At 38.8% G+C, this 16,005-nt stretch overlaps 1 protein-coding gene across 3 annotated transcripts in view; it reads left to right on the forward strand.

The window, feature by feature from the left end:
- Positions 1–16,005, forward strand: part of LOC150076414 (intraflagellar transport protein 27 homolog) — a 107,038-nt gene that overhangs the window by 52,756 nt on the left and 38,277 nt on the right. For 2 of the 3 annotated variants that reach the window (XM_090387680.1, XM_090387678.1), the window contains exon 4: positions 2,059–2,118. The exons of the other annotated variant lie outside the window; for it this stretch is intronic. In XM_090387680.1, coding sequence (XP_090243806.1) covers positions 2,059–2,118 — 60 coding nt within the window. The remainder of the gene's footprint in view (positions 1–2,058; positions 2,119–16,005) is intronic. 3 annotated transcript variants of the gene reach the window in all.

The following is a 16,005-nucleotide window of genomic DNA, read 5'->3' on the forward strand; positions in this document are numbered from 1 at the left end:
TTACTTTTACCTAACTTTTACCTCACATAATATAAATTAGTGGTAGTAGTGGGTTGATATGCTAAATAAGCAGCGCCTGTGCCGCCATCTATTCTTTTCCTTTCTATTATATAAGCTGGTTAAGCTTGCATTATGTCAGTGGTGTGGCTCTGATCAAGAGTGCTGTCTGTTCTATAGATTATTTTTCGCTGCATAAGGACCACCGCTATGCAAATCCTCTGCATTGGTTGATCTATCGGAGAATGGAGGGGTGGTTTGGTTCTTCGATATTTCTGCCTTTGCGATGATTTGTATGACGATTGAAATGCAGCGATTCCATGACCATTATTGGGCTCGTGGTCCTCTGTCGATATGGGGCATGATGGTCAGTCTATTATTTTGATATTTTAGTTTTTTGGTAGTTTCTTTAAACCTTTTTTGGTGATATTTCACGTCTTTTGGAACTGGTACCTTCAAGGGCAGTACCGCTAAATTATTTATAATTGGCATTATTTAAATTTATATCGTTTTTTATTAATTGGGTTTAATGACTTAATTGACTAAATTATACAGGGGATTATCGACTACCTTTTTGTCCTATTATCTCTACTTTCCCTTTCCTGTTTGTTTATTTTATATTATTTTGCGTTTCATTTCGCTCTGCATTATTGCCGTACTACTGGCTGATGATTTTATTTAAATATCATATTTATTTTAACTATCAGATATATATATATATAGTATTAGTAGTGGCAAATGATACAAGAAAGCAAGCTTATCAAGCATCAGCAAAAAAAAAAATAACTTTTCACATTACTTGTCCATTCCCTCCTTTTATTCCCTTAATCCATCTCATTGCCCTTCTTTGCACCCATTCCAACAGATCCACATCCCTCCTAAAATGAGGCCTGCAGACTTATATGCAGTAATCAAGATGTAACCTAACTATTGCCATTTACATTGAGATAATCACCTCCTTATCTCTGCTAGCAAAAATTCCTGTGTGTCATTAACAAAACCCCCACAAGCTATCCTAGCAGCCTGTCTGCACTGCTCAGAGAACGTCACATCTGACTGCACAATTAATCGCAGGTCTTTTTCATTCTCCATTACCCCGAATGTGGTCTCACACAGTTTGGTACTTCTAGCAGGGATAAGGTGATTATCCCCTTGTATAAGGCAATGGTCAGGCCATACCTTGAGTACTGTATACAGGTCCGGAGGCCTCATTTTAAGAAGGATGTTAAGAAGGATGTTGGAATGAGTACAGAGAAGGGCAACAAGATTAGTGAATGGAACAAAGCGTTGCACTAACAAAGAAAGGCTTAAGTTTTGCAAATTACAGTGTCTGGAAACTAGGCACCTGCGAGGTGATCTGATTGAGGTGTAGAAAGCCTTGAATGGTTTGAGCATGCTCAATGCTGATGGGATTCTTCCTCTTGCTCAGAATAATCACCTGAGAGGGCATAAATTCAAATTGAGGAAAGACAGTTGTAGGATAGATGTGCAGAAGTTAGCCTTTAGCCAGTGGGTGGTTGATTGCTGGAACAAACTTCCATCTGTCGTTGTAGAAGTTGATAGCTTAAACAGATTCAAGGCAGAACTAGACAAACATTTTGAGCGAGTGGATGGGTGAAATGAGAAGGGTGTGTGTGTGTGTGTGTTTTTTATCTGATGCTATATAAGCTTGCTTTCTTGCATCATGTGCCATTGCTAATGCTAATCTGGGATTACTGTTACTCACATGCAGTATCTTGAATTTTTCAATATTTAATCTCAACTACTATTTCTCCCCATCTGCCTAATTTTTCTAGATATTGTTGCAGTAACTTACTTTGATTACTATCATTAACCACCTTGCCAATCTTTGTAAAAATTTAGACTTTAAGCCTGATATACCTTTGTCAATATCATTAATAAATGTAGAAAACCAGAATAGACCCAGCACTGAATCTTGAAAGACTCCACTAATAATAACATTAGTCCACGAATATAACTTTACAGTCACACAAAGAAATGACAAATGACATTTTGAATATATTGCTTTATATATAACATGTACTATTTATATTTCTTTAGGAACTATATCTTTATGACTCTTCTGGTAAAGATATGTATTTTGATATGCTACAAAAAGTGGTATGTACATTTCAGTAATGTTTTTGTATCTCTGTTTGTGTAAAGATGCATGTATATTCACTTACTATAGTCATCTCTTGATTCTCCTTTTTTTTAAGAGTTGTACCAAAAGCCCTCTATGATTTGTTTTTTATGAAGCTTTGCATACTTTGAAAATGAAGCCTTCTTTCTTATAATCCCTATTTTCCTTTATAGTGAAAATTAATCGTGGATATAATCATGTTATAGAGGCAAGAAGAGAAAGAAATACTCTTCCACTGATTATCAGCAGTGACTCATACATTAAGAATATTTGAACGAGAAGTTTTTTAGCCATATTTAGCCGCTTTATTGACCAATTGTTATATCAAATTATTTTCTATAAGTAGCTTATAGACCTAGTCAGGATCCTTAGTTTATTCTGAATTGAGATAGCAAGATGTAGAAGTTAATTAATACTTAAGTGTCCATAGATTTACCATTCGTAACTTGCTGCCATTGTTATACGATAAAACGTTATATCCCGAACTAGATAGCGTAAGCTTGGTATAGTATAGTATAGTATTTAATAAAATATTGTCAATCAATCAGTAAAATCTATTAATCTTGTTAAACTTTATTGTCAATTAAATTGTACTTTTTAACTAAATACATATAACGTAACATAATTAATTAATACATAACTTGATATGGAAGTTATATAAACGGAACTCGTAGATAATACTCGATACTGAAAAATATATATAGCATTATAACTGTGTTGGGATACAAGTTTAGGGTTATAATTTTGTAATGAAATTGAAATTTTATTGAAATTAAATTAAATTGAAATCATGACTCAGACCAGAGCAGCAATGCAAAAGGCTCAAGCTAAATGGAGTGCTGTGGCTCAGGGAAGAACTGAGGGGGCCAGTTGCCCTCTGAATCACAGCCTTTTAAAATGCATTGCTTGCATGATGTTTGTGGAGCAATTGGGTACGGGACATGATATTGCCATGGGGGGATGTCTTTGTGTGTGCGCGATGTAAGGAGTGTAAGGAAATCAGGTAACAACTTAGCGTTGTTATGGGCCTATATGAGAGCTTGAAGGACAGGGTTGATGCCCTCGAAGGATCTAAATTGAGGGGCCCATCAAGCTCTCAGCTGCCCCCATCAATGCCAGAGCTTGCACTTGGTCATCACGCAACACAGTGGCAACCCCCAAGACAGAATGCGCTGGTCCCACATGAACTAGTATTTGTTGGTGACTCTATTGTCAGGGAAACGGGGAACATGCTTTGTAAAAAGGATAGGTGGAACAGGACCAGGGTATGTCTGCCAGGGGCAAAAGGTTGATGACGTTGTAGAGCGGATATCATCTTTTAAGGGCACAAAAGGTGATATAGTTGTACACATTGGCACTAATGATATTAAGAGTAGGAGACCAGCAGAATTACTTAACAAGTACGTGTCACTTTTGAAAAAAAGTCATGAATTACGGTTGAATTTGAAAGTGTCTGCAATTCTGCCCAGACACGATAGGAGGGGGTATAAGATAAGACCCTTGTCGATCAATTCGGCCCTGGAAAGATTGTGCAGGGCTAAAGGGGTAGAATTTTTTTCAGCCTGGTCTGTACTTGTTAACAGGAGAGACTGCTTCTACAGGGATGGGATGCACTTAAATAGAAAGGGTGCAAGAATATTTGCTGATACTATCGAGGCAATGTTAGGTGGGTCGGAAAACTGCTAGCTTGGGGGGGATACATGGACTAAGAGATTAACAGTAGCCACTGGCATAGGTGAAAGTGATTCTTGCACTGCTTCTTGCACTGGAATGAGCAGCAGCCTGGAAAACAAGATGCAGGATATTTCAGTGACTACTGGGAGTCATTGCAGTACAAATAAACACATGGGTTGTGTTAGGGTAGCTAAGAATAGGAACAGGTGCATGTATACTTGTGTGTACACCAATACTAGGAGTTTGGAAAATAAATTTGATGAGTTTGAGGTATTTCTCAAAACATCAAAGGCAGATATTGTTGGGATATCAGAGACGTGGTGTCACACAGATATAAGGAATGCAGAACTGGAATTTGGGGAGTACAATGTGTACAGAAAGTATAGACAGGATAGGAAGGGAGGAGGGGTTATGCTATTATTTAAGAAACACATAAAATCCAAGGAAGTGAAGTCAGTCAACATCACTGGACAGTGCAGTGTCGAGTCAGTATGGAGTAACATAGGCATTGGGAGATCAAAATTGAGAGTAGGAGTGTGCTATAGGCCTAATGACTCTGATGAATATAATAAGAAACTGAACACGGAAATAGAGTAGGCCAGTAAATCAGAGAATCTTATAATGAGGGATTTTAATTTCCCAGATATTGACTGGAATTTGTGGGTTGGTCACTCACACACTAGCAAGGCTTTTTTAGATTTATTGGATGATTGTTTTCTACATCAGCATGTTTGGGAGGCAACTAGAGGAAGTAATACTCTTGATTTGATTATCAGTAGTGATTCTTCATGCATTAAGAATCTGAAGATAAAGGAACACTAGGTGGCAGTGATTGCGGTGTGCTAAAGTGGGATTTACTCAGAGAGATAACTACCATTAGGGGTAAAGGGAAGGGTTTTTGCTTTCATAAAGGCGACTACAATAGTCTTAGACAGTATTTAAATTCTATACAGTGCAACCAACTGATGATGTTATGTTACCAACAGCAAATTCAAAATGGGAAGCATTCATAGAACTTATCTTGGAAGCTACTAGGCTTTACATACCAACTAAGAAATATTGTTCGACGTTTAGGCCTAAATGGATGTCAGGTGAACTAATGAGACATATAGCAGAGAAGAAAAATGCATGGGATACGTATAAATTAATGGGTGACATGGAAGCCTGTGATAGATATAAGCTGGTCTGTAACCAAGTCACAAAGGAGATTAGGCAGGCAAAGGCAGATTATGAGAAATCCTTGGCAAAAGATGCAAAGAAAAACAGAAAAAAAAGAGTTCTTTACCTATGTAAAGTCTAGAAGGAAAGGGATGAATCAGATTGGTCCACTGGATATTTATGGTTCAACAGTTGAGGATCCTGCTCAGGTGGCTAACAAACGAAACGAGTATTTTGCATCTACATTCACACATGAAGAGTTATTCAGGGAGGGGATTGCCAGAGGTGAAGTAAACTCTGGCAGTGAGCTAGATGATTTTGTAATAATTGAGAGGAAACTGGAGGAGAAATTGTTGAGGATAAACATAAAAAAGACACCTGGGGTGGATGGGATCTATATAGTTATATTAAAGGAGGCAGCAAAGGAAGTAAGCAAACCCTTAGCCATAATTTTGAGAGCTTCTTTAGACTCAGGGGAGGTACCCATAGACTGGAGATGTGCAAATGTGACCCCAATTCACAAAGGAGGATCAAAGGCTGACACAAGTAATTATAGACCTGTGAGTTTAACTTCTGTTCCAGAAAAATTAATGGAAGCACTGGTTAAAGAAGCACTGCAGGATCATCTAGACAAGACTTCAGTTATAGCTCGGACACAGCATGGTTTTGTTAAGGGAAAAGTCTTGCCTGACCCATTTGATTGGATACTATGATGCAGTCACAAAAAAACTGGATGCAGGGAATAACTTTGATATTATATATTTGGATCTTAGAAAAGCTTTTGATACTGTTGCACGTGGAAGACTGCTGCACAAATTGGAGCAGTGTGGCATTCGAGGCAAATTGCTGCTATCGATAAAGGGATGGTTGAGTGGGAGAAGACAGAGAGTGGTAATCAGTGGACACTGCTCATCGTGGACTAATGTTATTAGTGGAGTCCCTCAGGGTTCAGTGTTGGTCCATTATTGTTTTCTGTATTTATAAATGATATTGATGATGGTATATCAAGCTTAATTTCCAAGTTTTCAGACGATACAAAGTTTGGCAGGGTTAGCATTAGCATTAGTAGAGGCATTTGATGCAAGAAAGCAAGCTTATGCAGCATCAGCCAAAAAAAAAAAAAAGTAAAATAAATAAATAAAAAAAAAACACTTCCACTTCACCCCTCCGTTCATTCGAAATACCTGTCAAACTGAGCCTTCAATTTATTTAGGCTATCAACTTACACAACAAGGGATGGAAGTCTGTTCCACCTACCAACCACCCGCTGGCTAAAGGCAAATTTCCGCAAATCTATCCTACATCTGTCTTTCCTCAATTTGAATTTATGCCCTCTCAGGTGATTATTCTGAGCAAGAGGAAAAATCCCATCGGCATTGAGCATGCTCAAACCATTCAAGGATTTGTACACCTCTATCAGATCACCTCGCTGGTGCCTAGTCTCCAGACACTGTAATTCGCAAAACTTAAGCCTTTCTTCGTAAGAGCACCCCCTTGTTCCATTCACTAATCTTGTTGCCCTTCTCTGTACTCGTTCCAGCAGCTCTACATCCTTCTTGAAATGAGGCCTCCAAGCCTGTATACAGTACTCTAGGTGTGGCCTGACCATTGCCTCATACAAGGGAATAATCACCTCCTTATCTCTGCTAGAAAAATTCCCATATATCATTGACAGTACACCATGAGCTACTCTTGCAGTCATCTGCACTGCTCAGAGAACTTCATATCTGCCTGCACAACCACCCCCAGGTTCCTTTCATTCTCTACCACTGTCAGTGTAGTACCGCAGAGTTGATACATTGCTCTGGGGTTGCTGTTTCCCATATGTAGTACTTTACATTTGTCAATGTTAAACTTCATTTGCCACCTCTCAGCCCATCTGCTCAACCTTTCCAGATCCTGTTGCAGCAGCATAGTGTCAGTAGTGTCCTTGACAACCCTGCCAACCTTCATATCGTCTGCAAACTTGGACATACCATCATCAATATCATTTATGAATACAGAAAACAATAAAGGACCCAATACTGAACCCTGAGGGACTCCACTAATAACATTAGTCCACGATGAGCAGTGTCCATTGATTTCCACTCTCTGTCTTCTCCCCCTCAACCACCCCTTTATCCATAGCAGCAATTTGCCTCCAATGCCACACTGCTCCAATTTGTGCAGCAGTCTTCCATGTACAACAGTATCAAAAGCCTTTCTAAGATCCAAGTATATAATATCAAAGTTATTCCCTGCATTCAGTTCTTTTGTGACTGCATCATAGTATCCAATCAAATTGGTCAGGCAAGACTTCCCCTTAACAAAACCATGCTGTGTCCGAGCTATAACTGAAGTCTTGTCTAGATGATCCTGCAGTGCTTTTTAACCAGTGCCTCCATTAATTTTCCTGGAACAGAAGTTAAACTCACAGGTCTATAATTACTTGTGTCAGCCTTTGATCCTCCCTTGTGAATTGGGGTCACATTTGTACATCTCCAGTCCATGGGTACCTCCCCTGAGTCCAAGGAAGCTCTCAAAGTTATGGCTAAGAGTTTGCTTACTTCCTTTGCTGCCTCCTTTAATATAACTGGATAGATCCCATCCACCCCAGGTGCCTTTCTTGTGTTTATCTTCAACAATTTCTCCTCCACTTTACTCGCAGTTATTACAAGATTCTCTAGCTTACTGCTAGAGTTGAATACACCTCTGGCATTCTCCTTGCTGAATAACTTCTCATGTGTGAATGTTGATGCAAAATATTCATTTAGTTTGTTAGCTGCCTGAGCAGGGTCATCAACAGTTGACCCATCGATATCAAGTGGACCAATCTGATTCATCCCCTTCCTTCTAGAGTTTACATAAGTAAAGATCTCTTTGCTGTTTTTCTTCTCATCCCTTGCCAAGGATCTCTCGTAATCTGCCTTCGCCTGCCTAACCTTCTTTGTAACTTGGTTACAGATCAACTTGCATCTATCATAGGCTTCTGTGTCACGTGTTAATTTGTATGTATCCCATGCATTTTTCTTCTCTGCCATATGCCTCATTAGTTCATCTGACATCCATTTACGCCTAAACCTTGAACTATATTTCTTAGTTGGTATGTAAAGCCTAGTAGCTTCCAAGATAAGTTCTTTGAATGCTTCCCATTTTGAATTTGCTGTTGGTAACATCATCAGTTGATCCCACTGTATAGAATTTAAATACTGTCTCAGTCCATCGTAGTCGCCTTTACGAAAGCAATACCCCTTCCCTTTACCCCTAATGGTAGTTAAATCTTTGAGTAACTCCCACTGCAGAACACTGTGATCACTGCCACCTAGTGGTTCATTTATCTGCAGATTCTTAATGCATGAAGAATCACTACTGATAATCAAATCAAGAGTATTACTCCCTCTAGTTGCCTCCCGAACATGCTGTGTAGAAAACAATCATCCAATAAATCCACAAAAGCCTTGCTAGTGTGTGAGTGACCAGCCCCAAATTCCAGTCAATATCTGGGAAATTAAAATCCCCTATTATAAGACTCTCTGATTTACTGGCCCACTCTATTTCTCTGTACGGTTTCTTATTATACTAATCAGAGTCATTAGGCTTATAGCACACTCCTACTCTCAATTTTGATCTCCCAATGCTTATGTCACACCAAACTGAATCGACACTGCACTGTCCAGCGATGTCGACTGGCTTCACTTCCTTGGATTTTATGTGTTTCTTAACTAATAGCATAACCCCTCCTCCCTTCCTATCCTGTCTATCCTTTCTGTAGACATTGTACTCCCCAAATTCCAGTTCTGCATTCCTTATATCTGTGTGACACCACGTCTCTGAAATCCCAACAATATCTGCTTTGATGTTTCAAGCAATACCTCAAATTCATCCAATTTATTTACTAAACTCCTAGCATTGGTGAACATGCAAGTATACATGCACCTGCTCTTCCTCTTAGCCGCCCTAACACAACCCATGTTTAATCTGTTAGTCCTTGTATCCCCCCAATCTAGCAGTTTTCCGACCCATCTAACACTGCCTCGATAGCATCAGCAAACATTCTTGCACTCTTTCTATTTAAGTGTATCCCATCCCTGTAGAAGCAGTCTCTCCTGTTAACAAGTACAGATCAGGCTGAAAAAAATTGTACCCCTTGAGCCCTGCACAATCTTTCCCGGGCCGAATTGATCAACAGGGATCTCATCATATACACTCTCCTATCGTGTCTGGGCAGAATTGCAGACACTCTCAAATTGAACCCTAATTCACGGAATTACTTAACAAGTACAGTGACCTGTACTTGTTAAGTAATTCCACCGGTCTCCTACTCTTAATGTCATTAGTGCCAACATGTACAACTATATCACCTTTTGTGCCCTTAAAAGATGATATCCGCTCTACAACGTCATCAACCTTTGCCTCTGGTAGACATACCCTGGTCCTGGTCCACCTATCCTTTTTACAAAGCATGTTTCCCGTTTCCCTGACAATAGAGTCACCAACAACTACCAGTTCCTTTGGAACCAGTGCATTCTGCCTTGGAGGCTGCCGCTATGTTGCGCGATGACCAAGTGCAAGCTCTGGCATTGGTGTGGGCAGCTGAGAGCTTGATGGGCCCCTCACTTGTAATTCTTCGAGGGCATCCACCCTGTCCTTCAAGCTCTCATATAGGCCCATAACAATGCTGAGTTGTCACCTGATTTCCTTACACTCCTTGCATCGCGCACATACAAAGACATCCCCCATGGCAGTATCATGTGTCATACCTGACTGCTCTGCAAACATCAGGCAAATAGTGCATCTTAAAAGGCTGTGATTCAGAGGGCAACTCCCCCCCCCCTCAGTTCTCCCCTGAGCCACAACATTCCCATTAGCTTGTGCCTTTTGCTTTGCTGCTCTGGTTTGAGTCATGATTTCGATTTACTTTCAATAAAATTTCAATTTCAGTACAAAATTAAATCCTAAACTTGTATCCCAACACAGTTATAACACTATATTTATGTTTCAGTAACGAGTGGTATGTACGAAATCTACGAGTGTTATCTACGAAATATTTACGTTTCAGTAACAAGTGTTATCTAAGATATCCCTTTATATAACTTCCATATCAAGTTATGTATTAATTATTTATTTTTACTAATTATTTATGTTACGTAACCTAAGTGGTTATATGTATAGTTAAAAGTACAATTTAATTGCCAATAAAGTTCGACAAGATTAATAGATTTTACTGATTAATTTTCCCGTAACAATGGTGGCTATTTATGAACGGTAAACAAGTGGATTTGATACCCTTTCCGATACTAAGTAATACCTACAAAATCTCTATCTAAGTTACTTTAAACTTAAGTACCGTAAATAGGAATATAAAGCTACTCTATAAAATAAGTTAATATGTCAATTTAAACTAATAAAGTAGAAAATAAATCAGAAAAAACTTCTCTGTTCCAAGAGCGGCAGAAAGGCACGTCCGCACTGGCAAATCTCGTCCTCAGACTCGAGTTGTTAAGGTTGACGATTTCGAGTTGGCGGGTTGTTAAGGACACTACTGATGCTATGCTGCTGCAACAGGATCTGGAAAGGTTGAGCAGATGTGCTGAGAGGTGGCAAATGAAGTTTAACATTGACAAATGTAAAGTACTACATATGGGAAACAGCAACCCCAGAGCAACATATCAACTCTGTGGTACTACACTGACTGTGGTAGAGAATGAAAAGGATCTGGGGGTAATTGTGCAGGCAGATATGAAGTTCTCTGAGCGGTGCGGATGGGCTGCAAGAGTAACTCATGGTGTCTTGTCAATGATATACAAAAAGCGGCAGAATGGTACGTCCGCACCGGCAAATCTCGTCCTCAGACTCGAGTTGTTAAGGTTGACGATTTCGAGTTGACGGGTTGTTAAGGACACTACTGATGCTATGCTGCTGCAACAGGATCTGGAAAGGTTGAGCAGATGGGCTGAGAGGTGGCAAATGAAGTTTAACATTGACAAATGTAAAGTACTACATATGGGAAACAGCAACCCCAGAGCAACATATCAACTCTGTGGTACTACACTGACTGTGGTAGAGAATGAAAAGGATCTGGGGGTAATTGTGCAGGCAGATATGAAGTTCTCTGAGCGGTGCAGATGGGCTGCAAGAGTAACTCATGGTGTCTTGTCAATGATATACAGGAATTTTTCTAGCAGGGATGAGGAGGTGATTATTCCCTTATATAAGGCAATGGTCAGGCCACACCTTGAGTACTGTATACAGGTCTGGAGGCCTGATTTCAAGAAGGATGTAGAGCTGCTGGAACAAGTACAGAGAAGGGCAACAAGATTAGTGAATAGAACAAAGGGTTGCTCTTACGAAGAAAGGCTTAAGTTTTGCCAATTACAGTGTCTGGAGACTAGGCACCGGTGAGGTGATCTGATTGAGGTGTATAAAGCAGCCTTGAATGGTTTGAGCATGCTCAATGCCGATGGGATTCTTCCTCTTGCTCAGAATAATCACCTGAGACGGCATAAATTCAGATTGAGGAAAGACAGATATAGGATAGATGTGCGGAAATTTGCCTTTAGCCAGCGGGTTGTTGGTTGGTGGAACAGATTTCCATCCCTTGTTGTGGAAGTTGATAGCCTAAATAAATTTAAGGCTCAGCTGGACAGATATTTTGAACAAACGGAGGGGTGAAATGGGAGTGTTTTTTTTTGGTTTTTTTTGGCTGATGCTGCATAAGCTTGCTTTCTTGCATCATATGCCTCTACTAATGCTAATGCTGTAATATCCAGTTAAAGGAAGCAATAGGTGGCAGCAGCCATAATATGAGGTGTTCAACGCTAGAGTGGATCAAGTCCAAAATTCTAATTTCTGAGATTTGTTTCTTTAAAGTTAATGTTCTCTGAAAAATTCAGAGATAATTTTTATAAAATGACAACCAATGGACAAATTTTTTCTAAGTCCATAAATCTTCAGTTATTTCATTAAGGTAAAATTTAAATTTGAATTTGAAATGTTGGACTTGATTCACTTTAGCACCAAAATATTTCTGGATAAAGTAGCAACAAAGTAACAAAATTATTGAGTTCGTATGAATTTCAAATTTGTTTACTATTTTTAAAATCAAATAAAAAATAAATTTTTTGTTCGATTGTATGATTTGAAGATATTGTGAATACCCCCACAATGAGTTTCCATGGTATTGCACTACCTCGAATGAGTAACGCTTCACCTATGGAGAAGACTATTATTACTTATTCTTGGCGGATGCCACCACCCAGATGGCACCATTTCAAAGCTTATTGGCTTCTCATTGGTAGGTGTGAAAGTACCCTGTTGTTGAAATAGTGACAACCCAGTTATGAAGTATAAATCCACAATATGAGAGAAGCCTGATGATGTACATGGCTCTATCTAAAAGATATTTCTTGGCTAAATGCCTAAGAGTATGAAAGAGTTTAATTATGCATGGGTAATCCACACACACATCATTTCTACTACCAAGGTAGTTTTAATGCATTTTAATTATATCTCATATTGTGAATACCTTCACAACGAGTTGCCAGGTATTGCACTACCTTGAATAAGTAATGCTTCACCTATGGCAAAGACTATTGTTACTTATGCTCTTATTCACCAATAAGCTTTGAAACGGTGTCTGGGTGGTGGTATCTGCTGAGAATAAGTAACAGTAGTCTTCTCCATAGGTGAAGTGTTACTTATTCAAGGTAGTGCAATACCATAGCAACTCATTGTGAAGGTATTCACAATATGAGATATAATTAAAACGCATTAAAACTACCCTGGTAGTAGAAATAATGTGTGCATTATCCATGCATACTCTTAGGCATTTAGCCAAGAAATATCTTTTACATTTTATAATTATTTTCATAATTTTTTTTAATTAGTTATTTAATACTCCTTGTAATTCTAATATAACTAGTATTCGTACCCAACCTGTAGGCCTTTTGACGAGTGATTTCTCAAAACATCACCAAATTCTTTAAGTGTTTCTAGTTGAGATGTTTCTGATGTAATAGTAACATTTTCAGTAAAACAGCTTGTCTTTCATATGGTATATTAGTGTTGTTAAATTAACTCACTCCCATAATATGAGCAAGTGCATAGCAACCTTCTTCTAATTCATTAAATCCTATGTCTGTATGTGTATTTTGTTAATAAAATTTAATTTTTTGTGCAATGTGGACTTTTAAAACCTTCCTTCTTTTCTGAAAAATTTTTTCCTCATGCTTTTTTTTGCAAAAAAAATTTTTTTGTCTACAAATCTCCTGCTTACAATAATTGTCTCCTCGTCTTCCTCTACTATTTAGCAAGTCAAAAGTTGGCAGTTGTAAAGGGTGTTTGGACCTTTTTCTTTGATGGTATAGCTATCGCAGATTCATATCTAAACGTGTTAATTAATTTTATCCACAACTTCAGGGAAAATATACAGGTAATCGTCGACTTACAACCATGTTAGGTTCCAACCGACCAGTCGTAAAGCTATCTGGACGTAAATCGGACCAGTTTATGTAAATCAGACACTGTGTACAACACAATTGGTGTACTATTTACAAAAATAAAAAATATTATGAATAGATATCAAATACTGTATAAAACCTGAAAAATATTTTATTGTAAAGAATTAAACAAAACATATGTAGAAAATAGATAAGAAATATTTTACTGACCACTCGTGTTTGGCTACAGGTCATCACTGCCACCACTTGATGTAGTGGGAGTTGTTTTTCTCATAAACATGTTGATTTTTGTCTGAATTGTTTGTTTCCTTTTCTGCTCGTAAATTCCACGGTATGGCCGAAAAGCATCTTCTACCATTCGTTCAATCCCTGCAAATCATTCGATGTTTGGGTCCATTTCCTCAAAATGTGCAGGAAGTTTATTTAGTAGAGAAAAACCTTCAGATAACCCTCTACTGGTGAATTTTCTTTCTGGTTCTTCCTCATCTTCATTTTTCTCTTCTTCTATGCTTTCTTCTTCAGCCATTCTTTCTTCTTCCAAAGCAATAAGTTCTTCATTCGTAAGTTCTCCAGATTCTTGCTCTAGCAGCTCCTCAACATCTTCCACTTCAGTCTCTAAAGAAAGTCCATTTGCCAGTGTTACAGTATTTTCCATAACCATTTCAAGTTCATGTTTTCTATCAAATTCATCAATTGTATTAACAAAACGCTGGACACAGTTTTTCCAGATTCCATTCATGCATTTCTTTGTCACAGCCTCGCACGCTGTCGCAATATTTTTGATGCATTTATAAATATAGTAGTTGTTGGTGACTCTATTGTCAGGGAAACGGGGAACATGCTTTGTAAAAAAGATAGGTGGAATAGGACCAGGGTATGTCTGCCAGGGGCAAAAGGTTGATGACGTTGTAGAGCGGATATCATCTTTTAAGGGCACAAAAGGTGATATAGTTGTACACGTTGGCACTAATGATATTAAGAGTAGGAGACCGGCGGAATTACTTAGCAAGTACAGGTCACTGTTGAAAAAAAGCCGTGAATTAGGGTTGAACTTGAAAGTGTCTGCATTTCTGCCCAGACACGATAGGAGGGAGTATATGATGAGAGCCTTGTCGATCAATTCGGCCCTGGAGGGATTGTGCAAGGCTCAAGGGGTAGAATTTTTTTCAGCCTGGACTGTACTTGTTAACAGGAGAGATTGCTTCCACAGGGATGGGATACACTTAAATAGAAAGGGTGCAAGAATTTTTGCTGATGCTGTCGAGGCAGTGTTAGGTGGGTCGGAAAACTGCTAGTTGGGGGGGGGATACAAGGACTAATAGATTAACAGTAGCCACTGGCAGAGGTGGAACTGATTCTTGCACTGCTTCTATTGAAATGAGCAGAAGCCTGGAAAACAAGATGCAGGATATTTCAGTGACTACTGGGAGTCATTGCAGTACAAATAAACACATGGGTTGTGTTAGGGTAGCTAAGAATAGGAACAGGTGCATGTATACTTGTGTGTACACCAATACTAGGAGTTTGGAAAATAAATTTGATGAGTTTGAGGTATTTCTCAAAACATCAAAGGCAGATATTGTTGGGATATCAGAGACGTGGTGTCACACAGATATAAGGAATGCAGAACTGGAATTTGGGGAGTACAATGTGTACAGAAAGTATAGACAGGATAGGAAGGGAGGAGGGGTTATGCTATTATTTAAGAAACACATAAAATCCAAGGAAGTGAAGTCAGTCAACATCACTGGACAGTGCAGTGTCGAGTCAGTATGGAGTAACATAGGCATTGGGAGATCAAAATTGAGAGTAGGAGTGTGCTATAGGCCTAATGACTCTGATGAATATAATAAGAAACTGAACACGGAAATAGAGTAGGCCAGTAAATCAGAGAATCTTATAATGAGGGATTTTAATTTCCCAGATATTGACTGGAATTTGTGGGTTGGTCACTCGCACACTAGCAAGGCTTTTGTGGATTTATTGGATGATTGTTTTCTACATCAGCATGTTCGTGAGGCAACAAGAGGGAGCAATACTCTTGATCTGATTATCAGTAGTGATTCTTCATGCATTAAGAACCTGCAGATAAATGAACCACTAGGTGGCAGTGATCACAGTGTGTTGAAGTGGGATTTACTCAAGGAGGTAACTACCATCAGAGGTAAAGGGAAGGGTTTTTGTTTTCGTAAAGGCGACTATGATGGTCTGAGACAGTATTTAAATTCTATACAGTGGGACCAACTGATGATGTTACCAACAGCAAACTCAAAATGGGAAGCATTCAAGGAACTAATCTTGGTGGCTACCAGGCTTTACATACCAACTAAGAAATATTGTTCAAGGTTTAGGCCTAAATGGTTGTCAGATGGACTAATGAGACATGTGGCAGAGAAGAAAAATGCATGGGATACATACAAATTAATGGGTGACATGGAAGCCTATGATAGATATAAGTTGATCTGTAACCAAGTCACAAAGGAGATTAGGCAGGCAAAGGCAGACTACGAAAAATCCTTGGCAAAGGATGCAAAGAAAAACAGAAAGGAGTTCTTTACATACTTGAACTCGAGAAGGAAAGGGATGAATCAGATT

Source organism: Mastigoproctus giganteus, chromosome 13 (assembly GCF_048544385.1).
Source record: "Mastigoproctus giganteus isolate SK-2022 chromosome 13, ASM4854438v1, whole genome shotgun sequence".
Lineage (NCBI taxonomy): Eukaryota > Metazoa > Arthropoda > Arachnida > Uropygi > Thelyphonidae > Mastigoproctus > Mastigoproctus giganteus.